This window comes from Electrona antarctica (genome assembly GCF_951216825.1).
Source record: "Electrona antarctica genome assembly, contig: scaffold_218, whole genome shotgun sequence".
Taxonomy (NCBI): domain Eukaryota; kingdom Metazoa; phylum Chordata; class Actinopteri; order Myctophiformes; family Myctophidae; genus Electrona; species Electrona antarctica.
In genome coordinates this window covers 166928-194252 of record NW_027638286.1, presented here as the reverse complement: position 1 = coordinate 194252, position 27325 = coordinate 166928, and the positions used below count along the sequence as shown (strand labels likewise).

General features: G+C 44.2%; 1 protein-coding gene across 1 annotated transcript in view; it reads left to right on the top strand.

The window, feature by feature from the left end:
- LOC306918213 (dynein axonemal heavy chain 12-like) overlaps window positions 1-27325 on the top strand; it is a gene marked incomplete at its 3' end in the record, with an annotated part of 140907 nt that overhangs the window by 18204 nt on the left and 95378 nt on the right. The window contains exons 15-26 of the mRNA XM_079531089.1: window positions 3999-4124; window positions 5286-5420; window positions 5967-6160; window positions 6660-6915; window positions 7377-7562; window positions 9160-9360; window positions 10183-10377; window positions 13150-13271; window positions 15356-15491; window positions 16557-16703; window positions 19309-19428; window positions 19629-19785. Of these exons, the coding sequence (XP_079387215.1) occupies window positions 3999-4124; window positions 5286-5420; window positions 5967-6160; window positions 6660-6915; window positions 7377-7562; window positions 9160-9360; window positions 10183-10377; window positions 13150-13271; window positions 15356-15491; window positions 16557-16703; window positions 19309-19428; window positions 19629-19785 (1975 nt within the window). The remainder of the gene's footprint in view (window positions 1-3998; window positions 4125-5285; window positions 5421-5966; window positions 6161-6659; window positions 6916-7376; window positions 7563-9159; window positions 9361-10182; window positions 10378-13149; window positions 13272-15355; window positions 15492-16556; window positions 16704-19308; window positions 19429-19628; window positions 19786-27325) is intronic.

Below are 27325 nucleotides of genomic sequence, written 5' to 3'. Positions count from 1 at the left end.
GATAGCGTTGCTAGCACCCAAGGGTCTGGGGTTAAGGCTTCCCAGCGGCTGAGATGTTGTGGGGTGAACCTGCTGGGGCCTGGGTCCGGGGGGTCAAGCCTGACTCCCCCGGGCCGTAGATGGTCCGGAGGAACGCCTGTTAGAGGCCCCACGCCTAGGCGCCCTGCCTGTGGGTGCCCGAAAGAAAGGCTGCGGGGGATTCTGTTGGGGTTGGACCTGCCGAGGGAAGGAACGCCTGCCTCCCGAGGAACCTCGACCACCAGCTGCTGGGTAGGAAGGACCCGAGTATCTGCCAGCCCGGGACGCAGACCTGCCAGACCCCTGGCGCAGGTCTGAATACTGCTTCCTGGACTTCCTTGCCTGAACACCACGTTCCAGAGCCTCTTGAGCTGCGGGCCCAAACACCGCCCCTGGAACAACGGGCAGCTTGAGGAGTGACTCTCTGCATCTGCTCGACAATGGGGCCTGGGCGAGCCATATCTGGCGACGGGCCATGGTCAGAGTAGACATCAGTCTGCCAAGTTCCCTGGACATATAAGCAAAGGCCCTGAGGGAACAGTCGCTCAGGCTCTGTGTCTGGGCATCAGCCCCCGCCATCTGGAGGGACTGGGATAGGGCCAGGACAAGATGGGAAAGAGAGTTGCCGAGACGCGCCATGCGAGCTGCTGTGTCGTAGCTCTTAGTCAGGTAGTCGTCCGTAACTCTACACTGCGCTCGTGGACAACGAGCATCCGGCCTGAGGGCCTCGTCCGGGGACACTACCAGGGACGCAACGGTCTCACCAATTGGAGGCATGCGGTTCAAACCCAATGTGGCCGCATCCTCCATGGCCGACAAGGCCCTGCAGTCCTGTGAGAAGTGGAGATTAGACTTTGGGTCCCCCCAACAAGACTGGAGCTCCTTTATGAAATCCGCAGAGGGCGGCACATTGAAGGACGTAGGCCGTTCAGTGCCTTTAAAGAAGGCATTTTGAGTTGGGGCCGTATTAACAGGGGTGTCAAGCCCCTGTCGTGACAAGGCCACCAGGATGGCCTGCTTGGTCACAGAGAGGTCGTGCCCAGGCATCTGAGGAGCATCCACCTCCGGCCCCAGAGAGCTCGTCTCTGAGCGGTTGGGCGAGTGTGCCTCGTCCTCGTCCTCTTCCGGGTCATCACGATCTGCATCAGTGCCAGTGAAGAGGGAGTTCGAGGCTGCAATGGACATGGCATCCTCCTCCCGCTCTCCGTTCTCACTGGCATGACCATTGTGGTCATCTCCGCCCTGGTGCCGAGGCACTGGAGCCAGAGTATCGGCGGTAGGAGCACAAGGCTGCAGGTTGAGCAGGAGGGCCTTAATCTGGGCAAACTCAGAGGCCAACGTATCCACCTTGTGAGCCATGGGGTCAACCATGGTGACAGTGGCTTCTTTGACCACAGTGGCTACTTTGGGCTTCTTTGAGCCCGCAGCCGTTGCCCCCGTAACCTTGCGTTTACGGCGATCCCTCACCGGGCATTCAGGCAACAGGGTGGGCATTCCTGAGCAAGGTAGGTCGATAAGCGGACTCTCCATTGCAGCCAACCTTGCAACCCTCGCCGCATAGGGCATGCTGCCACAGTTGGTACAAGCCTCCTCCGTCAGCGCTTGTTTCAGATGGGCGATGCCGAGACAGCTCGGGCACATATCATGGCCATCGTTCGGACTCAGCGAGGCCGAGCATTTACAGATGCTGTTCATGATGGCAAGAGATAAAGCAGTGGAGCAACACACACTCCCAGTGCCTATCACAAAAATATATATATATATATTCACACCGTAGCAGTCCTCGCTGAAATACGGTGGCAAGCAGCAGAGCGTAAAGCACCCTCAAAGCCTATATTAATACCCAATAGAACAGGGCAATTAATAAGAGATAAGTTAACTCAGCACTTGGCCTTGAGTGAGTTAACCGAATACCACAAAGTATTCACACGGTAGCAGCCTTCACGGTGGAATACGGTGGGAGGCAGCAGAGCGTAAAGCACTCTTTGTCTATAAATCAAATCAGCCCTTGGCATTGAATGAGTACCACAAAAGTATTCACACCGTAGCAGCAGTCGCTGAAATACGGTGGCAGGCAGCAGAGCGTAACGCACTCTCAGAGCCTATATTAATGCCAATTAATAAGGAATAAGTTAGATCAACACTTGGCGTTGGATGAGGTAATCAAATACACAAGACAAAAATCTCCACACCGTAGCAGCCCTCGCTGAAATACGGTGGCAGGCAGCAGAGCGTAACGCACTCTTAAAGCCTATATTAATACCCAATAGAACGGGCAATTAATACAAAAAAAATAAGTTAACTCAGCACTTGGCATTGAATGAGTTTAACCGAGTACCACAAAGTATTCACACCTTAGCAGCCTTCACGGTGGAATACGGTGGGAGGCAGCAGAGTGTAAAGCACTCTGTGTCTATATTGACACCCAATACAATGGGGCAATTAATAAGGAATAAATCAAATCAGCCCTTGGCGTTGAATGAATTAACCAAAAAATAACCACACTGTAGCAGCCTTACTGCGAAATACGGTGGTACTGGCAGGCAGCAGAACAAAAGCACTGCCAATGCCTATGCTAATGCAAACTACGAGAGCAATTAGCCAAACAGATATACAATACTCACACCGTAGCAGTCCTCACACTGCAATACGGTGGTAAACGACAGAGCGCAAGTCACTCTGTACGTATCAGGATCGTAACTTTTTAGTAAACGGGACAGTTTGTCATATCACCACCAGTAAACCCAGTAGTATCCAGCTACAACGATAGCGGTGAAGCGAAGAACACTCTCGTTGCTAACGTTAGCACAAACACAGCGCGCAGACGTGCGGCGCTGGTTCTAAACACACGCGTTGTCAAACAACAGTAGAAAGTAATAAGTATACTCACGTGCGAGCTGGCTCACAGAAACACTCCGTTGCTACAGAACGCACGCCAGCAGCAGCGGCGGGGCGAAAATCACCCTAAATGCTGCAGTCTGTGACTGTCTGTCACTTCAAACTTACCTCACAATGACAATATTGTCGAACGTCCGTATCGAACGCACGGGGGGGAACCCCAGTCGTGAAAACAAACCACGCGTGTCTCTGGAGGACACAAGGTAGCTCCAACCATATATATATGGCTCCAACCGCGTTGGTTTCGAGACACAGTAGCGTAGCTGTTTAGTTTCAACGACCTGCGCTTTTCGAGGCGAAAAGATGAAAGAGGATGAACCCTGTGAACTGGGCACCTATATCGGTGGCTCACGCCCACAGGGGGTCACGAGTGACAGTGTTGGTATTAATATTCGACCAATGCGCGAGCGCGTGATGCATATCCAGGTGTTGAAAACACCGCCCCTCTGGCGGTCAGTAGGTATGAAATAGAACTTTAGTTAGTAGTTACTTTGGAGATTGTAATTATGATTAGAAATCATACATTAACCACTTCAACCCTAAATACATTTCAGCCATTTGAAAATAGCGAGCTTGTAGATCGGCTATTTTCAACTTGTGAAATGGGACATATGAGGACTATGAGTACTATGAGCAATATGAGTACTTTTACTTTTAGTATTTTAAGTACATTTTGATGCAGATACTTTTGTACTTTTACTTGAGTACATTTTTAATACAGGACTGTTACTTGTAACGGAATACATCTATATTGCAGTATACGTTTACTTAACTAAAATATTTGACTTTTTCACCACTGCATGTGTGATTCCTTCCTTCCTTCCTGGGCTACGCCAAGGTTAATTAAAAGAGGTTAGGAAGCAAAGACCGTACGGTGGACTCCATGTTGCTCCCTGGAAGGAAATAAACATGCGCAATGGGCTATATGCAGCCAACACTTCCGCGTTCAGCTTCCTTGGTCTCAATTGCGCATGTTTCTTTCCTTCCAGGGAGCAACATGGAGTCCACCGCACGGTCTTCGCTTCCTGTACTCTTTTAATAGTCCTTTATTCTTTATTCTTCTTTATGTTCTCTTCTGACAGGAAGCCAATAAGACGTTGAACTATCTCCTGGACGTGCACATCTTTGACTCTGAGGATTTGGAGCTGATTTCCACTGTGCTTCTCTGGCCGCAGAACATCCTCCCTGCCTTTGAGCTCAATGACAAGGTACAGTTCAGTCAAAACATCAAAAGCAACATCAAAACGCCACCAGATGGCGCTGTTGGCAGTAATGGTAATACATCAAATACATATAGAAATAGTCATCAAGAATCATACGTAAGCTAAGAACCTAACATCCGTCTAACAGTAGAATATCTGTACAATTAAACTATGAGTATACTATAGAGTGCTACAGTATGTCTACATAAAATGCTATGTAAATTACATAAGTTGAGCCTTTGCATATGCCTGTAAGGTCGTCGAGGCTGGCTAGGGCAAGTGTTATGGGCTAAGATGGAGTCTGAAGAGGTGGGTTTTCAGACTACAGTGGAAGATTGGGAGTGAGTCTGCAGTTCTGATTGCAATGGGAAGTTCATTCCACAGTTTTGGAGACAGAAGGGAGAAGAGTCTGGGACATGTTGAGCGTTGTCCAGGGTGTTTTAGAGAAGGGAGAAGAGTCTAGGACGCGTGGAGCGTTGTCCAGGGTGTTTTAGAGAAGGGAGAAGAGTCTAGGACGCGTGGAGCGTTGTCCAGGGTGTTTTATACTGAGAAGGGAGAAGAGTCTGGGACGTGTGGAGCGTTGTCCAGGGTGTTTTATACTGAGAAGGGAGAAGAGTCTGGGACGTGTGGAGCGTTGTCCAGGGTGTTTTAGAGAAGGGAGAAGAGTCTGGGATGCGTGGAGCGTTGTCCAGGGTGTTTTAGAGAAGGGAGAAGAGTCTGGGACGCGTGGAGCGTTGTCCAGGGTGTTTTAGAGAAGGGAGAAGAGTCTGGGACGTGTGGAGCGTTGTCCAGGGTGTTTTAGAGAAGGGAGAAGAGTCTGGGACACGTGGAGCGTTGTCCAGGGTGTTTTAGAGAAGGGAGAAGAGTCTGGGACGTGTGGAGCGTTGTCCAGGGTGTTTTAGAGAAGGGAGAAGAGTCTGGGACGTGTGGAGCGTTGTCCAGGGTGTTTTAGAGAAGGGAGAAGAGTCTGGGACGTGTGGAGCGTTGTCCAGGGTGTTTTAGAGAAGGGAGAAGAGTCTGGGGCGTGTGGAGCGTTGTCCAGGGTGTTTTAGAGAAGGGAGAAGAGTCTGGGACGTGTGGAGCGGTGTCCAGGGTGTTTTAGAGAATGTTCTGCCAGTCTCCCTGTGTTTTCTTACTTAATGACTTCTTTGGTCTCTCCCCATGCAGGTGATGGAGGACGCTACACACCGAGGGGAACAGGAGCTTCTGGGAAGAAAGGAGAGGTTGACGATGGAGTTGGAGAAGCTGGGGCGCAGGATGGAGGAGTTTGCAGGATGCTCCGAGCTCGACAAGATGCAACAGGTACTGTACTGTACTGTACTGTACTGTACTGTACTGTACTGTACTGTACTGTACTGTACTGTACTGTACTGTACTGTACTGTACTTCACACGGTCAAAGCAATGTCTTTTGAATTTAAAATGTGGAAACATGTAGACGGCAGACATGCTGCTATAGAACAACATGTGATGGTTATCTAAGGAAAGTAACTCGTCATAAATATGACTGCTATGGTCAAGGACTACCGAGGATAATTCAGTGAGTCAATCAGATCTATATTACATACGTTTAGGCTTTGCATACACCTGTAAGGTCGTCGAGGCTAGTGCAAGTGCTACGGGCCGAGATAGAGTTTGAAGAGGTGAGTTTTCAGACTACGGCAGTAGTTCATTCCATAGTTTTGGAGGTAGAATGGAGAAGATCGAGTCTGGTACGTGTGGAGCGTTCTTTTGTAGCGAATGTTCTGCCAGTCTCCCTGCGTTGGCTGATCTGAGCGCACGAGGCTGTGACAAATTAATCGTCAACTTAAATGTGTAATCGTGACATCCGTGCTCTTGTTCTGAGCAGTACGTGACGGACATGAGGACGGTGCAGAAGAAGCTGCAGGATCTGCAGGAGTCCATCGTCTTCATCAACAAAGAGGAGGCCCTCTTCAAGACGGAGCTGACGTGTTACCCCGAGGTGGAGCTCATCAGGGACAGCATGGAACCCTACCACAAGTTCTTTGGACTGGTGCTGAGGTGGCAGCGTACCGAGAAGAGGTTAATAATAAAACTTTATTTGTATACTGTAGCACATTTCATGACATGAAATGCAGCTCAAAGTGCTTTACAGAGCAATAGAGAGAGAAAAAGAAAACAACAAAGGCATAAAACAACATTAAAATAATAGCAGTAATGTGATACAGTGAGGACATGCAAAACAACATGGATTTTAAAAGCCCAACTAAAAGCAAGAGTGTAGAAGTAGGTTTTGAGCTGTGCTTTAAAAATGTCTACAGAGGCTACCTGTTGAAGGTATAGTCATGGAAGTTAATTGTTCCACGCCGTCGGCCCGTAGAAGCAGAAAGCTGCTTCACCATGTTTTTTAGTTGCCATTTTTGCACATCGAGCAGAGAGTGATCGACGTTTGCGCTACTCTATGCCGAATTGAAGTGGACCCAGACTTTTTTTTCCTCCCTGGAAATAAAAACGTCTTGGTTTCCGAGGCTGAACAGTCACAGACCTACTGTAGACGCTGATGGTCTCTTTGTTGTTGCAGATGGATGGACGGCTCCTTCCTGGGCCTGGACGGAGAGCGCATGGAGGACGAGGTCAACGACTTCTTCAGGGAGACCTACAAGACGCTGAAGATCTTCCAGCAGAAGCAGAAGAAGATGGAGGAGCAGGAGAGGGAGAAGGAGAGCAGTGTGGTGACACGGAGGAGGAGGGGAGGAGGAGAGGAGGACGCCGGCCACCGGGACATTCCCACCGTGCTGATGTGCTCCAAGGTCATGGAGCAGATCAAAGAGTTCAAGGTAGTACTGTTTATTCTGTCAATTTTGAAATATAATATTAATATCTGAAATATTTTGGTTTTAGTCGGTTTTAGTCGACTGAATATCATAAGAGTTTAGTCGACTGAATGTACAGTTGATTTAGTCGATTAAAATGTATTTTGGTGGGCCTTGATGCCGTCGTAATGGCTGACTTTAGAACTGAAAATAGCCGCAGCGCGATCTCTTCTCCACTAGCCCCTCCCTAACATTTTTTGTCTAGTTTTTGATGAGTGCGATTCCCTCTAATGTCTGGCTTTTAGAATTACGTCATATTGCAGCCAAGTCTATGGACTTTTTGTTGACGTTTTGTTGACGTTTGTTTAGACTTTAGAGCACCTTAAACAAACATTACCACGTAGCCCCTCACGTTCAAACGAGTGTGCTTTCTAGTTGTCGATGAAATTCTTAGGGTGTTGTGTGTTTGGTCTTGTCGTCACCAGGAGCACATCCCCCTGGTGGCCATCCTGTGTAACGCAGGCATCAGGCGGCGCCACTGGGAGCAGATGTCACAGATAGCGGGGCAGGAGCTCGCGCCAGACTCTGGCACCACGCTGCGGAAAGTCCTCCGACAGGACCTGTCTTCACACCTGGAGCGCTTCGAAACCATCAGCACCGCCGCTAGTAAAGTGAGACCGCACACGCGCCATCTTTTCTTTGTTCCTTCATACTGTGTGGTGGAACCAGTGTTGATTTCGTCGACTAAAACTAAGACGAAAGATGTTCGTCGACTACCTTTTTCCACTGACGAAAACTAAATGGAAACGAAATAAAAACTAAGCTATGATGACTAAAAATAAGACTAAATATACTGACAATTTCGTCAACAAATAAAAACTAGACTAAAATGTTAGGAAGGGACTGGTGGACAAGAGATCCAGTAGGCCTATAAGTAATTTTACAATTAGTTGCATGCTGAAAATCTACAAGCCGCAGTGCGACGCGTTGTGGGCTTGTAGATCGTCTATTTTCAGTGATTGGCTGATCACCCCATAGCGATGATTTGATTGTACACATTGAAGATAAAAAAATCACACCCGTGTGAACTGAGTGGTGTAAGGTCTTATATAGACTGATCAGCTGTGGTCTGATGTAATGTCTGACGTAATGAAATCACACCCGTGTGAACTGAGTGGTGTAAGGTCTTATATAGACTGATCAGCTGTGGTCTGACGTAATGTCTGACGTAATGAAATCACACCCGTGTGAACTGGGTGACCATAGCAACCATGCTAAAAAAAATTGGTACGGACAGACACGTAAACTAACAAAGCCAGTTGTAGGAGTGGTTTACACCACTCAAAAAAGTGAGGACAGAAAAGTTAAGATGCCAAAAGTGATTGGCCGGAATGACTTTTGTGATGATTTGATTGGCTGAGCACGGAATGTGATGTATATGATGATGTATGATGATAAGAGCACCCCTCACTCTGAATGCTGAATGTTGTGTGTTGATGGCTTTACTATACATAGACTTCTATTGGCGAATAGCATTGTGAAGAGTGCCAATATGTCCTGGACCGGAAGTTGGCAGAATGCACTGGAACTCAGGCAACAGTCCAGCTTTAATGATCTTAGATCCCTTTATTTTAGATAGTTTTTGAGTGGTGTAAACCACTCCTACAACTGGCTTTGTTGTGCAGAAAAAAGGAGCATGGTTGCTATGTTCACCCTGTTCACCCGGGTGTGATTTCATACAACTGGCTTTGTTTGTGCAGAAAAAATGAGCATGGTTGCTATGTTCACCCTGTTCACCCGGGTGTGATTTCATTACGTCAGACATGATTTCATTACGTCAGACAGGCCTTACACCACTCAGTTCACACGGGTGTGATTTTTTAGTAATAGTCAACATAAACATTACAGAAACTTTAGTTGTCACTGTATAATACTATAAACAGTTCAGTCATGTTGCACACATGCCTAAAATGACTGATATTTGCGCCGCCCTCATTGAAAACAATGTACCGGTATTTCAAAGTCCAGCTCGTCACACTCCAGGCTGCATGAGCAGCGCTCGAGCGCTCAGTTTTCTGCCCCCTCAATGTCGTAACTCTCTCTTACTCTATGGCTCTGACCACCACCATCCTCTAGTTTATATATAACTCTATGGTCTGTTGACACGTCAGGAGTTCTCTGGAGAAGTATGTTGTTCACTGCGTTAGGAGTTTTCTCTGGAGAAGACCTGTAGTTTCTATATAACTCTATGGTCTGTTGACACGTCAGGAGTTTTCTCTGGAGAAGACCATGCGGTCCATGGTGGAGCTGTGGGACGGCGTGTCCTTCCACCACCACCCCTACAGAGACACCGGGGTGTCCATCCTCACGGCCGTGGACGAGATCCAGACCATGTTGGACGACCAGATCATCAAGACCCAGACCATGAGGGGCTCGCCCTACGTCAAGCCCTTTGAAGAGCAGATCAAGGTGGGTGGGCCGTGAGGTGGGTGGACCTACGTCAAGCCCTTTGAGGAGGAGATCATGGTGGGTGGGCCGTGAGGTGGGTGGACCTACGTCAAGCCCTTTGAGGAGGAGATCATGGTGGGTGGGCCATGAGGTGGGTGGACCTACGACAAGCCCTTTGAGGAGGAGATCATGGTGGGTGGGCACACTGTAGGGTTCCAACAGCGTTGAGATTGACGACTAAAACTATGACGAAACATGTTCGTCAACTGACTACCTTTTTTCACTTACACACTTATGCAAGAGTTAAATTATTGTTAAACATCTGCATTACTTACAAGTCTACATAATTAGAGAATGTAGAATAATTGTTATTTTGATCAACGTGATGCCTGTTATCTCTCCTAATGGTACCAACATCAATATATACAGCAAGGAACTGTGGACGAAATCAATAAAAAAACATTCTTGGGTCTGAGAGACAAAATGGCGGTCCTTTCCAAAAGTAAAAAGGTCAATTGCCTCCTGTGTGTTAGAAAAGTACTGTATGTGAAGGCCCTAGCAAAAGATACTGGTTCTGTTCAGATTTTATTGTCGTCTTTCCACAAAGGAATAGAAAATAGTTATCGATAGTGGGCTCGATAAGTGTGTGTGTGTGTGTGTGTGTGTGTGTGTGTGTGTGTGTGTGTGTGTGTGTGTGTGTGTGTGTGTGTGTGTGTGTGTGTGTGTGTGTGTGTGTGTGTGTGTGTGTGTGTGTGTGTGTGTGTGTGTGTGTGTGTGTGTGTGTGTGTGTGTGTGTGTGTGTGTGTGTGTGTGTGTGTGTGTGTGTGTGTGTCTCTCCTGTAGCTCTGGGAGGAACGTCTCCTGCGCATCCAGGACACCACAGAGGAGTGGCTGAAGGTCCAGGCCCAGTGGCTCTACCTGGAGCCCATCTTCTCCTCACAGGACATCATGCAGCAGATGCCCGAGGAGGGACGTCTCTTCCACACCGTGGACAAGACCTGGAGAGAGGTCATGAGCCACTGCGTCAAGGAGCCCAAGGTATATATATATATATATAGCTGCCTGGAGAGAGGTCACTGCGTCAAGGAGCCCATATATATATAGCTGCCTGGAGAGAGGTCACTGCGTCAAGGAGTCCAAGGTATATATATATATAGCTGCCTGGCGAGAGGTCACTGCGTCAAGGAGTCCAAGGTATATATATATATAGCTGCCTGGCGAGAGGTCACTGCGCCAAGGAGCCCAAGGTGTGTATATATATATATATAGCTGCCTGGACAGAGGTCACTGCGTCAAGGAGCCCAAGGTAGACCTTTCTGTGGGGAGTTTGCATGTTCTCCCCGTGTCCCCTAAGCCTAGGGTAACAAAAAACATGCAGTAATCCTGGTCTCTAAACTACCTCCGCCTGGCCAGCCGGGCCGCCTGATGGAGGGGAAAGGAACTGGTTGGAATAACGTGTTCCTTCCACGTGCTACGTCCAACCAGGGAAACTCCCCCCTGGCAGGTGTAAAGGAGCAACTTGGACACTCATGCATGAAGGAAGCATCAGTTCAAGTCAGTTGCTCTCCCCAGGTTGGCGGAGGGTGTGTAGAGCTCTGGATCACATTAGATAATTGACACAGGGGTGAAAAATGGGTTACAAAATTGTGGGATAAAATTTAATAAAAAAAGAAAGGACCCAAGGTAAAAAGCACTGGAGAGAGGTCACGAGCCACTGCGTCAAGGAGCCCAAGGTATATGGTATAGGCTATAGCTGCCTGGAGAAGCTCCATGTCACTTTGCCCACTGAGACCTGAGAACCAGATTCTACAAAATGTCTTCTAAATCATGACAGTTTTCTGAAAGAAACCTATGTTTCTGTATCAGTGGTTCGCAAACTATTTAATGTCAAGGACCCCAAAAATTATATGTAATTTAATTGGCCGCCGACCCCCCATCTGAAAATATGTTGTTCCAGGCAGGGACCTCCCAGAGTTAAGAATGTTTATATGGATATATTAAAATATTTGCACTAATTGTACATGTATGGAGTAGTGAAATAACCCTTTCAGCACTAAGACCTCACATCAGGTATAAAGTAAAAGGAAAGAAATGTGACAACCGTATGGAAAAAGGGGCAGAAGAACTGGGAGGCGGAGGTGCGGGGGGTGCGCTGCCCGGAGTGATGTAGAAACGAGTGGTCTAGGGCTGGACCACACATGGACATATGACATCATCAACTTGCGGTGGGATCGAGCAGTTCCTATTGAGTGAAAGATTCTCCATTCATGGAAGAAATAAAATATTTATATTAATTTTTATTTTTATTATTTTAGTTATAGTATAATGTTTTAAGGCATAATTACATAGCTACTGTGGAGTCAGTACTGTATGGGGCCGAGACATGGACCCTCACAGTACAACAGGAAAAAGCCCTGGATGGAGTCTACACAAGAATGCTACGAATGGCACTAGGTGTCACATGGACGGACTGCATCAGAAATGTGGACCTCCTATGGGGACCTACCACGCGTCACGGACAAAGTCAGAGAGAGAAGGATGAGGCTGGCAGGGCACTGCGTCAGGCACCCAGAACTTGAGGCAAGTAAATTTACCCTATATGGGAGCCAACCCAGGGCAAAGCCAGGAGGGGAAAGAAGCTTACCACCTATGTAGACGGCTTGGCTGACAACACTGCAGACCTCAAGAATCTGATGTTGGATAGGAATTTGTGGAGGGCAGCGATCTAGGAATCCCGAGTTGGTGTTGGCTAGACCTCACTCTCGCAGCAACTAACTACGGCATAATTTGTCTAGCCAGGGATCCTTTTAAGTGCTCGATGTGTTCAAATGTGTTTCTATGGTAGATCCTCTCAGCCACGGTGAGCCACCTCGCTGTATGATGATGGTGTGTTCAATGTATTGTAGATCCTGTCGGCCACCTCGCTGTATGATGATGGTGTGTTCAATGTGTTGTAGATCCTGTCGGCCACCTCGCTGTATGATGGTGTGTTCAATGTGTTGTAGATCCTGTCGGCCACCTCGCTGTATGATGGTGTGTTCAATGTGTTGTAAATCCTGTCGGCCACCTCCCTGTATGATGATGGTGTGTTCAATGTGTTGTAGATCCTGTCGGCCACCTCCCTGTATGATGATGGTGTGTTCAATGTGTTGTAGATCCTGTCAGCCACCTCCCTGTATGATGATGGTGTGTTCAATGTGTTGTAGATCCTGTCGGCCACCTCCCTGTATGATGATGGTGTGTTCAATGTGTTGTAGATCCTGTCGGCCACCTCCCTGTATGATGATGGTGTGTTCAATGTGTTGTAGATCCTGTCGGCCACCTCGCTGTATGTGATGGTGTGTTCAATGTGTTGTAGATCCTGTCGGCCACCTCGCTGTATGTGATGGTTTGTTCAATGTGTTGTAGATCCTGTCGGCCACCTCCCTGTATGATGATGGTGTGTTCAATGTGTTGTAGATCCTGTCAGCCACCTCCCTGTATGATGATGATGGTGTGTTCAATGTGTTGTAGATCCTGTCGGCCACCTCGCTGTATGATGGTGTGTTCAATGTGTTGTAGATCCTGTCGTCCACCTCCCTGTATGATGATGGTGTGTTCAATGTGTTGTAGATCCTGTCGGCCACCTCCCTGTATGATGATGGTGTGTTCAATGTGTTGTAGATCCTGTCGGCCACCTCGCTGTATGATGGTGTGTTCAATGTGTTGTAGATCCTGTCGTCCACCTCCCTGTATGATGATGGTGTGTTCAATGTGTTGTAGATCCTGTCGGCCACTTCCCTGTATGATGGTGTGTTCAATGTGTTGTAGATCCTGTCGGCCACCGCGCTGCCCGACCTTCTGCTGAAGCTCCAGGACTCCAACAACCTCCTGGATCAGATCATGAAGGGACTGAACGTGTACCTGGAGAATAAACGGCTCTTCTTCCCTCGGTACGGTCAGATACTTTTATAATGTGTATTATTAGGTTAATAATATTATAGTTATTGTAGTTAATAATAATAATATTATTAAACCATTTAGGACTGAGACCAGATGTCTTCTAAATCATGACAGTATATTCTGAAAAACCCATGTTTCTACAGTATGTCAGTGGTTCTCAACCTTTTTCATGTCAAGGACCCCCAGAATTATCTGTATTTGGCCGCAGACCCCCATCTGAAAATATGTTGTTCCAGTTCCAGGGACCCCCCAGAAGCAAAGATTTGAGTTAAAAACGTTCGCTCTGAAAGTATATATAATATTCAAATATTTTTCAAAAATAGCAGATCTACAAGCTCGTAGCGTGGCACTAGCGTGGCACTCGGTGCCGTGCTATGAGCTCGGTAGGGTCAGATGCTTTTATAATGTGTATTAGTCTTTGACCTGTAGCTTTTGTAGATTGTTTTGTATTTATTTTTTATTTAACCTTTATTTAACCAGTAAAACACAGAGTCAGAAATCTCTTTTACGAGTGGGAACTGACCAAGAGGCTACCACAATACATGACATTACATAATACAGACAGAGTAATACATCCATGTTTATCCTCTAGAATACCTAAAAGTACAAAATAATCTACAAAGAGGTACAACCCTAAATGACACAAAAAGGGCAAAGTGCTACATTATTTTAGAAATGTACAATATATAAGTGAATAAATATATGAGTGACTCTAACCTAGAGGCTAGTACCTGTCCGAACATGTGCCAAATGTTGGAGTGTATGTAAGGGAAATTTCAAGGCCAATTTTAGTCTAGTCTGCAGGTCGTTCCACGACCAGGGACCAAAGAAAGCAAGACATATTTTACCCCCTCAGTTGAAAATGAGGGAACTACACACCGTAGCCAGGTATTTGATCTGAGGTTTAGACCGTTTTTGACCAAATTGAATTTGGAAGAAATGTAGGCCTACTGTAGGAAGGGAGATCACGGAGAATTGCTTAGTAAAAAATCACACCTGTGTGAAGTGAGGGGCTCGAATATATTAAAGTCTAACTCATGTTGATTAGGTGATGTAAAACAAACGGTGCCAACACAAACATTATAAACACCATTAACAATAAAGAGACCATATGACTGAACGATAGCACCTATCTTGTGATTTCTTAAAGCTAAAGGTTCCTCGTACTCGGACAGCTGGTCAGTTTAAAGGAATGCTCCAAAACATTTTTAACCGTGATTGCTCCTGTTTCAATTGAGTTATTTTATTTGGTTTTGTTTTGATTGACTGGCTGTTGTGCTTAATTCTTTCTGTGCAATCTACGATTATACTCGTACCCTTTGGCTAGGGTACGGCATCAGCCATCTACGGACATGTTCGTACCCCCCCGTATAATCCATATAATTATGAAAGCGGTGACCGGCACTTTACCACTTTCCAGTGGCTGGATGGTAACCGTGAGGTTGCCAGTTCAAACCCGGGCTCCCCCAGAGTTACTGTCGAAGTGTCCTTGAGCAAGACACTGAACCCCAAATTGCTCCTGATGTGCTAGTTTGTGCCTTGCATTGTTTCCGCTGCCATCGGTGTATGAATGTGTGTGTGTGAATGGGTGAATGTAATGCACAATCTCTGTAAAGCGCTTTGGATAAAGGCGCTATATAAATGCACCATTTACCATTTTACCATTTACCTTTTAGCATTGCTGCCAGTGGCGTGCACAGCAATGTGCCCTTTTGAAAAAAAAAAAAATAATACAAAAAAACCTTTTGGTGTTAGCATTATGTTATGCTTTAGCTATTGAAAAATAGCAGATCTACAAGCTCATAGAGCGCCACCGAGTGGCGCACTACGAGCTTGTAGGTCTGCTATTTTTGAAAAATCGAAGAACGACTGACATAGAAACATAGCTTTTTCAGAAAACTGTCAGGATTTAGAAGACATTTATATAGAATCGTTCCCAGGTCAAAATGGGTTAAAGTTCCTTTGTAATTTACCCTGATTTATGATGTAATGTGTAATTAGTATGAATAAAGTATGAATAAAGGTGGTGATGATGATGATGATAATGATGCCTCTCTTCCACCGTTCCTGACAGCTTCTTCTTCCTCTCCAACGACGAGATGCTGGAGATCCTGTCAGAGACCAAGGACCCTCAGCGCGTGCAGCCCCATCTGAAGAAGTGCTTCGAAGGCATCTCCAAGCTGGACTTTCTGCCTGACCTGGATATTCAGGCAAGTTACAGTAGGCTTTTAGTGTTGATTTTTACAGCACATTTTGATTTAGTTGTAGTCTTAGTCATTTGAATATATATATATATTTTTTTAGTTTTAGTGATATTTTTGGTCATCTGAAATGTTTTAGTTTGAGTCTAGTTTTTGTCAACCCTAACCTGAATAAATCTACAGTTGATTTTGTTGACAAAAATGTGTGTTGGCGGGCCTTGGTGGCGTCGTAATGACTGATTTTACACTCGGTTGCATGCTGAAAAGAGCAGATCTGCTCACGACATGTCGCAGCGTGACATGTTGTGAGCTTGTAGATCTGCTATTTTCAGAGCGCAACAAAGCATAAAATATCTTTTAGCTCTTCTGGATCTCTTCTCCGCTAGTCCCTCCCTAACATTTTAGTCTCGTTTTCATTTGTTGACAAAATTGTCACTATATTTAGTCATAGTTTCAGTCATCATAGCTTAGTTTTTATTTAGTTTTCGTCAGTGAAAAAATGTAGTCGACGAGCATTTTTCGTCATAGTTTTAGTCGACGAAATCAACACTGATCGATAGGCTGTTTTCCACATTGTTCCTCTCCTATCTGTCCGTCTGTCTGTCCAGGCCATGTACGGCATGTTGAAATATCTGTCCTTCTGTCTGTCCAGGCCATGTACTGTACAGCAGAGTGTTGACATATCTGTCCGTCTGTCTGTCCAGGCCATGTACTGTACAGCAGAGTGTTGAAATATCTGTCCGTCTGTCTGTCTGTCCAGGCCATGTACTGTACAGCAGTGTTGAAATATCTGTCCGTCTGTCCGTCCAGGCCATGTACTGTACAGCAGAGTGTTGAAATATCTGTCCGTCTGTCTGTCCAGGCCATGTACTGTACAGCAGAGTGTTGAAATATCTGTCCGTCTGTCTGTCCAGGCCATGTACTGTACAGCAGAGTGTTGAAATATCTGTCCGTCTGTCTGTCCGTCCAGGCCATGTACTGTACAGCAGAGTGTTGAAATATCTGTCCGTCCAGGCCATGTACTGTACAGCAGAGTGTTGAAATATCTGTCCGTATGTCCGTCTGTCCGTCCAGGCCATGTACAGCAGTGAAGGAGAGCGTGTGGAACTCATCCAGCTGATCTCCACCTCGGAGGCCAGGGGAGCGGTGGAGAAGTGGCTGGTGCAGGTGGAGGACGTGATGGTGCGGAGCGTCAGAGACGTGGTGGCTCGATCCAAAGTGGTGAGAAGAGAAGATCCCTGCCCTCTTATCCATACAACAACACAGTTCACAGGGAGAAGAGAAGATCCCTGCCCTCTTATCCATACAACAACACAGTTCACAGGGAGAAGAGAAGATCCCTGCCCTCTTATCCATACAACAACACAGTTCACAGGGAGAAGAGAAGATCCCTGCCCTCTTATCCATACAACAACACAGTTCACAGGGAGAAGAGAAGATCCCTGCCCTCTTATCCATACAACAACACAGTTCACAGGGAGAAGAGAAGATCCCTGCCCTCTTATCCATACAACATCACAGTTCACAGGGAGAAGAGAAGATCCCTGCCCTCTTATCCATACAACAGGGGTGGGCAACTGGCGGCCCGGGGGCCACATGCGGCCCTTCACTTAATGTGGCCCTCAGGTTAATGTCAGAATAGAATACTGATATAATATTGGTTTCAGCTGTTACTATTCCACAACATACAAACATGACACGCTGTAATTACTTCAGTCTTTAATTAGTAGCTCATTGCTTCAACACAAGTATAATTAAAGGCATTTGAAATTACATAACAATGTTAATTTTCAGGATTCCGATTCCAAAAATAGCAAATTTTGAATTTGAAATTCAAGATTTCAATTTGATTTCAAGCTCAAAACGCGTCGCGCTGCGACGCGTTTTGAGCTTGTAGATCGGCTATTTTTTCTACGACAGTAATATATGGCCCTAGGGAGTGAGTGTGGAAATATAGTGGCCCTCTCCATCGTCAAAGTTGCCCACCCCTGCCATACAACATCACAGTTCACAGGGTGGCAGTGGCTCAGGGGTAGAGTGGCTCGAGCGGCCGGGTGGGAACCGCAAGGTTCGCAGTTCGATCCCACGGGCTCCCCCAGAGTTACGTGTCGAACGAAGTGTCCTTGAGTGAGACTCTGAACCCATAATTGCTCCCGATGAGCAGGTTGGTGCCTTGCATGGTTTCCTCCACCATCGGTGTGTGAACGTGTGTGTGAAAATGGGTGAATGTAATGCACAATCTATGTAAAGCTGTATGAATGTGTGTGTATGAATGGGTGAGTGTGTGTGTGTGTGTGTGTGTGTGTGTGTGTGTGTGTGTGTGTGTGTGTGTGTGTGTGTGTGTGTGTGTGTGTGTGTGTGTGTGTGTGTGTGTGTGTGTGTGTGTGTGTGTGTGTGTGTGAATGGGTGAATGTAATGCACAATCTATGTAAAGCTGTATGAATGTGTGTGTGGGTGAATGTAATGCACAATCTATGTAAAGTGCTTTGGATAAAATCACTATACTGTGTAGATGCACATTTTACCATTTACTATTTCCATTAGTCCATTCACCATGTATGTACTAAACCAAGGGTTCTCAACCTTTTTGGCTGGGGACCCCCGGAAATGCTTTGGCCATGTCTCGCAACCCCCCACCCGGCACCCCCCCCCAGTACTATGTGTAAACTATGTAAACTCTTCATTTTTTCCATATTCTAGCCATTCAGTTGCACAACAAAAAATACATTGGGGAACCACCAAAATAATTTGGCGACCCCCCCCGAGGGGTCGCGACCCACGGGTTGAGAACCCCTGTACTAAACCACCGTCAGTATTTTTATATCTGTATAACGAACACTGTGAATCTGTCATAAATCTGGATAGTTTGAGATGCATCACCATTTACCAAAGATAAATTCTATTTTATTTCCATCAGTGTTGTTTTTGGCAGCAAATTTCTATTTTAGTTTTAGTCATAGTCTTTTGAATAGTTTTCATTTAGTTTTAGTCACATTTTAGTCACCTGGAACATGTTAGTGTTGGTCTAGTTTTAGTGGACTAAATGTCATGAGATTTCAGTCGACTAAATCTACGGTTGATTTAGTCGACTAAAATGTATTTTGGCGGGCCTTGATGCCGTCGTAATGACTGATTTTACACTTGCTGACAATAGCAGATCTACAAGCTCACAACGCGGCGCGCTGCGATGCGTTGTGATCTGCTATTGTCAGCATGCAACAAAGTGTCAAATTACTTGTACTGGATCTCTTGTCCACTAGTCCCTTCCTAACATTTTAGTCTAGTTTTTATTTGTCGACAAAATTGTCAGTATATTTAATCTTTTCAGTCTTTAGTTTCAGTCATCGTGGCTTAGTTTTCATTTAGTTTCCATTTTGTTTTCGTCAGTGAAAAAAGGTAGTCGTCGAACATTTTTCGTTATAGTTTTAGTCGACAAATTCAACACTGATTTCCATAAGAATCTGGATCTAGCGATCTGAAAAGGGATGGTGTTGTTTTGGGCAGGCGTACTGTGAGACTCCTCGTAAAGGGATGGTGTTGTTTTGGGCAGGCGTACTGTGAGACTCCTCGTAAAGGGATGGTGTTGTTTTGGGCAGGCGTACTGTGAGACTCCTCGTAAAGGGATGGTGTTGTTTTGGGCAGGCGTACTGTGAGACTCCTCGTAAAGGGATGGTGTTGTTTTGGGCAGGCGTACTGTGAGACTCCTCGTAAAGGGATGGTGTTGTTTTGGGCAGGCGTACTGTGAGACTCCTCGTAAAGGGATGGTGTTGTTTTGGGCAGGCGTACTGTGAGACTCCTCGTAAAGGGATGGTGTTGTTTTGGGCAGGCGTACTGTGAGACTCCTCGTGGCCAGTGGGTGACGGAGTGGCCTGGACAGGTGGTGCTCTGCACCTCCCAGATCTACTGGACCCTGGAAGTACACGAAGCCATCAGAGCAGGAGCTGGCGTGAGTTTTACCTGCTGTGTGTGTGTGTGTGTGTGTGAGTGTGAGTGTGAGTGTGAGTGTGAGTGTGAGTGTGAGTGTGAGTGTGAGTGTGAGTGTGAGAGAGAGAGAGAGAGAAGGAAAGAAAGGTGGAAAGAAAGGACGATGCGACGATATGATGTATAGTATAGTATGACCCTATGGTATGTTTTGCTTTGCGGCAGGGTTTAAAGAGATACCATGAGCAGCTGCAGAGTCAGCTGAATGACATCGTGGAGCTGGTGAGAGGAAGACTACCCAAACAGACCCGGACCACGCTGGGGGCGTTGGTGACCATCGACGTGCACGCCAGAGACGTGGTCCTGGAACTGAGCCAGAAAGGTACTTCATGCATGGCATTAGTTGCTTACTATGAAAAACTGTGTTGTTTAACCGTTTCCGTACATAGGACGTCGCCACACGTCCTAGTGTCGAAGAAATTTAGGTACAAACATATAATAATACCCCTTTATTGCACTCTGATGTTATCTTATCTGTGACACCCCTGTGGTGCTGTTTTGGTTACTTTGTTACTGTCCCAAATTCCTTTGGGCTATGTTGGGGGTTGTCTCTTGTGGGAGTGGAGACTATAAAGGCTGTGACCTTATGTTTACTCAGGGAGTCAGACTGGGGTTTTCCGTTGCATTGAATTGGTCGTGTAAGTTCCTGACTCCTTACTCGAGTAAATCCTAATATTTCCAAACTATGAATCCTTGTGTTGCCTCATTATTATGTCTTCCTGAGCATGTGTCCCACAGATTGCCTTAACACTAGGGGTCCCAATTGACGCGTACATCCGACGTCCTCACACGTCTTAGCGCGAGATAAGAATATTCTGCATTTTTTCCTTCTTTTTTTTGTCAGTTCGCCTTTCGGCTACCGTATGCTAACCTGACTCCGCCAGATGGGGCAGCAGAGATTACACTGGGTCCCCCCCTCCTGCTCCCATCTGGGAACTCTCAGCCAGACTTGATGCTCCGGCCACCAAACGGCCTTGATCCCGCCTCTAGCTGCCGCTGATAGGCAATTGTTAGCTTACCATTGACTTGGCCATTAGCGCGGCGGAAAGAATGACTCGTCTCTCCTAATCCAGGGCGCTCTCCGTGGTGTTGAATGGATCGATATACTGGCGCTTCATTTCTGCTCCTCATCCGTCTCTCCCGCAAAATATGGACGCTTTTTGGATCATATATCGTATAAATTAAAACGATCGCAATGTAAGCTAGCTATGTAAAGTAAACTTTTTTTTAGTGGATTGTTTCCGGGTCATGGGTTTCCGAGTAAAAGCGGCCATGTCTTTCCGGCACCCCAGAGCTCCTATTTTGAAGGACTTCCGGCACTGATTGTGTTAAAATCCCCGATGTGTGTCTCGGAAAGGAGTGTAGAAAAGGAAGGAAAGTACACGTGAATATGTTCTTTCAGGATCTCAGCATTTATTTTGGTAAAACACAAGATGAAATCGTTACAAAGCAATAGCATGTGAAAAGGTACACGCAAGTTGACTATTTCAAGTCTCCGGAGCCAAATGTGAGGCAGAGTTGAAATCAGCCCCGAGAAATGGAATCGCAGTTGATTATATACACACAATGACCACAACACAAGGTCCCTCCTCTCACCGGACCTGAAATAGGCGCTTCCTGACCTTTGACCAATGAGACCTGGGTTAGTAGCTGTTCCGGTATAGAGAGAGGCGGACCCTCTCGACAAAGACGTGTCCTGTCCTAATAGTAAACTTTAAACGTTCTAACTTTGAATCGTATCGTATCGTGTCGTATCGTATCGTCGTATTGTATCGTAAATAAAAAACAATAATGATGAATTAAAGGTACAATGAGAACGTAGTTAAAACATAACGGAAATACATTAAATTGAACAGGCTTTATATTAAGAAATTAATTCAATTAAATAAACAGTAAATTAAACTACAATCATGAAAAAATACCCTGTCTGTCTTATAGTACATTTTAAATCCGTACAAAATGCACTCACTTAGTAACAGTTTCATAACGTTTCTCATTATTCTATAATGACAGGAGATTGTTAAGAGTCATTCTTTAAGAAAGTTAAATGTTGAAACGGTTACACAGTGAGAAACTAGAAGTCTCTGTCTCTAGCCAAATTGTCACCAGCGATCCTAAGTTCACAGCAGGGGAGCGAGCTTCAAAAGCCCCTAGACAATAGGCCTTTTGGTTCAGGTGTCGAAGAGTAAACATTCTTTTACTATAGCAGGATCATTTTCAGACTTTGTTGAGAGAAAACCTCTTGTCTAGCTTTAACATTACATACTCAGTAATTATGAATATGCTATATGATCAGGGCCGGATTTAGCCAGCCCCACTCAGGTGGGCAGACAGAATTGTAAGGGGGGCGACTCCGCCGGCGCGGGTGGGGTGTCGAACTAAGGCTGAACGATTTTGAGAAAAAATCTAATTGCGATTTTTCTGACCAATATTTCGATTTCGATTTGACTGGCGATATATATTTTTTTAAATCACACCCGTGTGAAGTAAGTGGTGCAACTCCGTGTGGGCGCCCCCGGGGGGGTCCCCGAAACTTCCAGACCCACAGGAACGTGCCCAGGGTGCCGGCCCGGTTTAGGCGAGCCGCCCCGCGTCCGAAACGGTCGAGAAAGAGTTACCGTGTGTGGGTCCCCAGGCGGTCCCTGTACTGTACTGTACTGTACTGTACTGTACTGTACTGTACTGTACTGTACTGTACTGTACTGTACTGTACTGTACTGTACTGTAATGTCACACCTAAAATCATATAGGGCCTATACAGTTAGGCTGCGCAACAGTGACACTTGGTTGTGAAAACCAACCAAATGCTATTTTCGTGCTCGGACAGACCCAGCCAGCCAGCCAGCCACCCACCCACCCACAGACACACAAAGCTCCATAATGAAGTGGTTGCACCACTTAAAAAGTAAAGCTTCAATTTAGTATTCACTGTGTCCATTTAAAAAGTAATGAAACATTACCAAATGGCATACCATTCATTTACTTTACCAGGCAGTGATGTCAGGATTCACAGGATGTGAGACAGCTCAAAATAATGTAGGCTAACTAACCAAATTGACCTGTGTTTAATTAACTACAATAAGAATGTGTGTTAAAATTGTAATGTTAGAAATAATTGTAAATAGCTCTCTGGATACAGACCATAAATGCAATGTAATTTCCAGACTTTCTATTTAAGTGCAATTGCTATTAGGCTACAGTTATCTAATCATCAGAGCACAATATTGTGATTCTCATTTAATATTCACATTTAGATATTATGTTCAATTGATTTATTTGTTTTTGAGGGGCAGTAGCCCCTCCTAAATCCAGTGCACGTACACTGGGCGAAAAGAGCAAGAATCCCTAAATTCCGGTTTTAGGATTCTTCTAGAATACGGACATTTCTGATGCATATCCTGAGTTTTGTTGATATGCGGCATATTATGTAAAATATGAACTCAATATACACCCTGAAGACAATATATTGTACTAGGATATGAGCGTAATTTTATTTTTGTCATGTATCTGTTCCGAAAATGACCTGTTTGTCATGTATCTGTTCCGAAAATGACCTGAGGGCGAAAATAGCAAGAATCCCTAATTTCCGGTTTTAGGATTCTTCTAGAATACGGACATTTCTTATGCATATCCTGAGTTTGTTGATATGCGGCATATTATGTAAAATATGAACTCAATATACACCCTGAAGACAATATATTGTACTAGGATATGAGCGTAATTTTATTTTTGTCATGTATCTGTTCCGAAAATGACCTGTTTGTCATGTATCTGTTCCGAAAATGACCTGAGGGCGAAAATAGCAAGAATCCCTAATTTCCGGTTTTAGGATTCTTCTAGAATACGGACATTTCTTATGCATATCCTGAGTTTGTTGATATGCGGCATATTATGTAAAATATGAACTCAATATACACCCTGAAGACAATATATTGTACTAGGATATGAGCGTAATTTTATTTTGGTCATGTATGTGTTCCGAAAATGACCTGAGGGCGAAAATAGCAAGAATCCCTAATTTCCGGTTTTAGGATTCTTCTAGAATACGGACATTTCTTATGCATATCCTGAGTTTGTTGATTTGCGGCATATTATGTAAAATAAGAACTCAATATACACCCTGAAGACAATATATTGTACTAGGATATGAGCGTAATTTTATTTTTGTCATGTATCTGTTCCGAAAATGACCTGTTTGTCATGTATCTGTTCCGAAAATGACCTGAGGGCGAAAATAGCAAGAAGCCCTAATTTCCGGTTTTAGGATTCTTCTAGAATACGGACATTTCTTATGCATATCCTGAGTTTGTTGATATGCGGCATATTATGTAAAATATGAACTCAATATACACCCTGAAGACAATATATTGTACTAGGATATGAGCGTAATTTTATTTTGGTCATGTATGTGTTCCGAAAATGACCTGAGGGCGAAAATAGCAAGAATCCCTAATTTCCGGTTTTAGGATTCTTCTAGAATACGGACATTTCTTATGCATATCCTGAGTTTGTTGATATGCGGCATATTATGTAAAATATGAACTCAATATACACCCTGAAGACAATATATTGTACTAGGATATGAGCGTAATTTTATTTTTGTCATGTATCTGTTCCGAAAATGACCTGAGGGCGAAAATAGCAAGAATCCCTAATTTCCGGTTTTAGGATACTTCTAGAATACGGACATTTCTTATGCATATCCTGAGTTTGTTGATATGCGGCATATTATGTAAAATATGAACTCAATATACACCCTGAAGACAATATATTGTACTAGGATATGAGCGTAATTTTATTTTTGTCATGTATGTGTTCCGAAGATGACCTGAGGGCGAAAATAGCAAGAATCCCTAATTTCCGGTTTTAGGATTCTTCTAGAATACGGACATTTCTTATGCATATCCTGAGTTTGTTGATATGCGGCATATTATGTAAAATATGAACTCAATATACACCCTGAAGACAATATATTGTACTAGGATATGAGCGTAATTTTATTTTGGTCATGTATGTGTTCCGAAAATGACCTGAGGGCGAAAATAGCAAGAACCCCTAATTTCCGGTTTTAGGATTCTTCTAGAATACGGACATTTCTTATGCATATCCTGAGTTTGTTGATATGCGGCATATTATGTAAAATATGAACTCAATATACACCCTGAAGACAATATATTGTACTAGGATATGAGCGTAATTTTATTTTTGTCATGTATGTGTTCCGAAGATGACCTGAGGGCGAAAATAGCAAGAATCCCTAATTTCCGGTTTTAGGATTCTTCTAGAATACGGACATTTCTTATGCATATCCTGAGTTTGTTGATATGCGGCATATTATGTAAAATATGAACTCAATATACACCCTGAAGACAATATATTGTACTAGGATATGAGCGTAATTTTATTTTGGTCATGTATGTGTTCCGAAAATGACCTGAGGACGAAAATAGCAAGAATCCCTAATTTCCGGTTTTAGGATTCTTCTAGAATACGGACATTTCTTATGCATATCCTGAGTTTGTTGATATGCGGCATATTATGTAAAATATGAACTCAATATACACCCTGAAGACAATATATTGTACTAGGATATGAGCGTAATTTTATTTTTGTCATGTATGTGTTCCGAAGATGACCTGAGGGCGAAAATAGCAAGAAACCCTAATTTCCGGTTTTAGGATTCTTCTAGAATACGGACATTTCTTATGCATATCCTGAGTTTGTTGATATGCGGCATATTATGTAAAATATGAACTCAATATACACCCTGAAGACAATATATTGTACTAGGATATGAGCGTAATTTTATTTTGGTCATGTATGTGTTCCGAAAATGACCTGAGGGCGAAAATAGCAAGAATCCCTAATTTCCGGTTTTAGGATTCTTCTAGAATACGGACATTTCTTATGCATATCCTGAGTTTGTTGATATGCGGCATATTATGTAAAATATGAACTCAATATACACCCTGAAGACAATATATTGTACTAGGATATGAGCGTAATTTTATTTTTGTCATGTATGTGTTCCGAAGATGACCTGAGGGCGAAAATAGCAAGAATCCCTAATTTCCGGTTTTAGGATTCTTCTAGAATACGGACATTTCTTATGCATATCCTGAGTTTGTTGATATGCGGCATATTATGTAAAATATGAACTCAATATACACCCTGAAGACAATATATTGTACTAGGATATGAGCGTAATTTTATTTTGGTCATGTATGTGTTCCGAAAATGACCTGAGGGCGAAAATAGCAAGAATCCCTAATTTCCGGTTTTAGGATTCTTCTAGAATACGGACATTTCTTATGCATATCCTGAGTTTGTTGATATGCGGCATATTATGTAAAATATGAACTCAATATACACCCTGAAGACAATATATTGTACGAGGATATGAGCGTAATTTTATTTTTGTCATGTATCTGTTCCGAAAATGACCTGAGGGCGAAAATAGCAAGAATCCCTAATTTCCGGTTATAGGATTCTTCTAGAATACGGACATTTCTTATGCATATCCTGAGTTTGTTGATATGCGGCATATTATGTAAAATATGAACTCAATATACACCCTGAAGACAATATATTGTACTAGGATATGAGCGTAATTTTATTTTTGTCATGTATGTGTTCCGAAAATGACCTGAGGGCGAAAATAGCAAGAAACCCTAATTTCCGGTTTTAGGATTCTTCTAGAATACGGACATTTCTTATGCATATCCTGAGTTTGTTGATATGCGGCATATTATGTAAAATATGAACTCAATATACACCCTGAAGACAATATATTGTACTAGGATATGAGCGTAATTTTATTTTGGTCATGTATGTGTTCCGAAAATGACCTGAGGGCGAAAATAGCAAGAATCCCTAATTTCCGGTTTTAGGATTCTTCTAGAATACGGACATTTCTTATGCATATCCTGAGTTTGTTGATATGCGGCATATTATGTAAAATATGAACTCAATATACACCCTGAAGACAATATATTGTACTAGGATATGAGCGTAATTTTATTTTTGTCATGTATGTGTTCCGAAGATGACCTGAGGGCGAAAATAGCAAGAATCCCTAATTTCCGGTTTTAGGATTCTTCTAGAATACGGACATTTCTGATGCATATCCTGAGTTTGTTCTATTATGCACCATATAACCATTGGGCCTGTTTTGAGTGAGATATTTTACTGATATTGGTACTTGGTAGTTCATGAACATTGACATGTTGGATAAGTCACTGGATTTTCTGTAGAATACAGAGCTGATTGACCTGAGTTCTTTGATTTGCCAAATGTTATCAAATACAAACCCACTATATCACAAGGACATACATCTCTGCTGTCAGGAATTTAACTTATTTGGAATTTATATATTGCCACTTACTTGCATGAGAGGTGGTAGAGTTAGCTGTTTTAACAGACAGTTTGAGTTTCCAATTGAGTTAAGAGGTTTAGTTCAAAGCACCTTTTACGATTTCATTGTGTGTTAATAGCATTGATTTGAAACCTCCAAAATAGAGTTGGGTGGTACCTCCCGACAGTAACAATACTATAAGGATACCAGCAGCTACATCTTATTTTTGTCATGTGTTCCAAATAACACATTTCCACGATTTTTCAAAAACAAAAGGGGGATGGCACTCTATTGTGTAAAGGTTGTTGGGGGGGCATTCTGCCCAACAATTACATAGGTTAAACCAGGGGTTAAACTATGGTGCGTGCACCCCTTGTGGTTCCCAAAGTGGGGTCTGGGGACCCCCAGGGGTCCTTGAGGGAGTTCCGTGGGGTCCCCAGCTAAATGATAGTTTGGAACCAAATGGACCCTTATTGGTCTATAACTCTGAGTGTACAATTGGAACCAT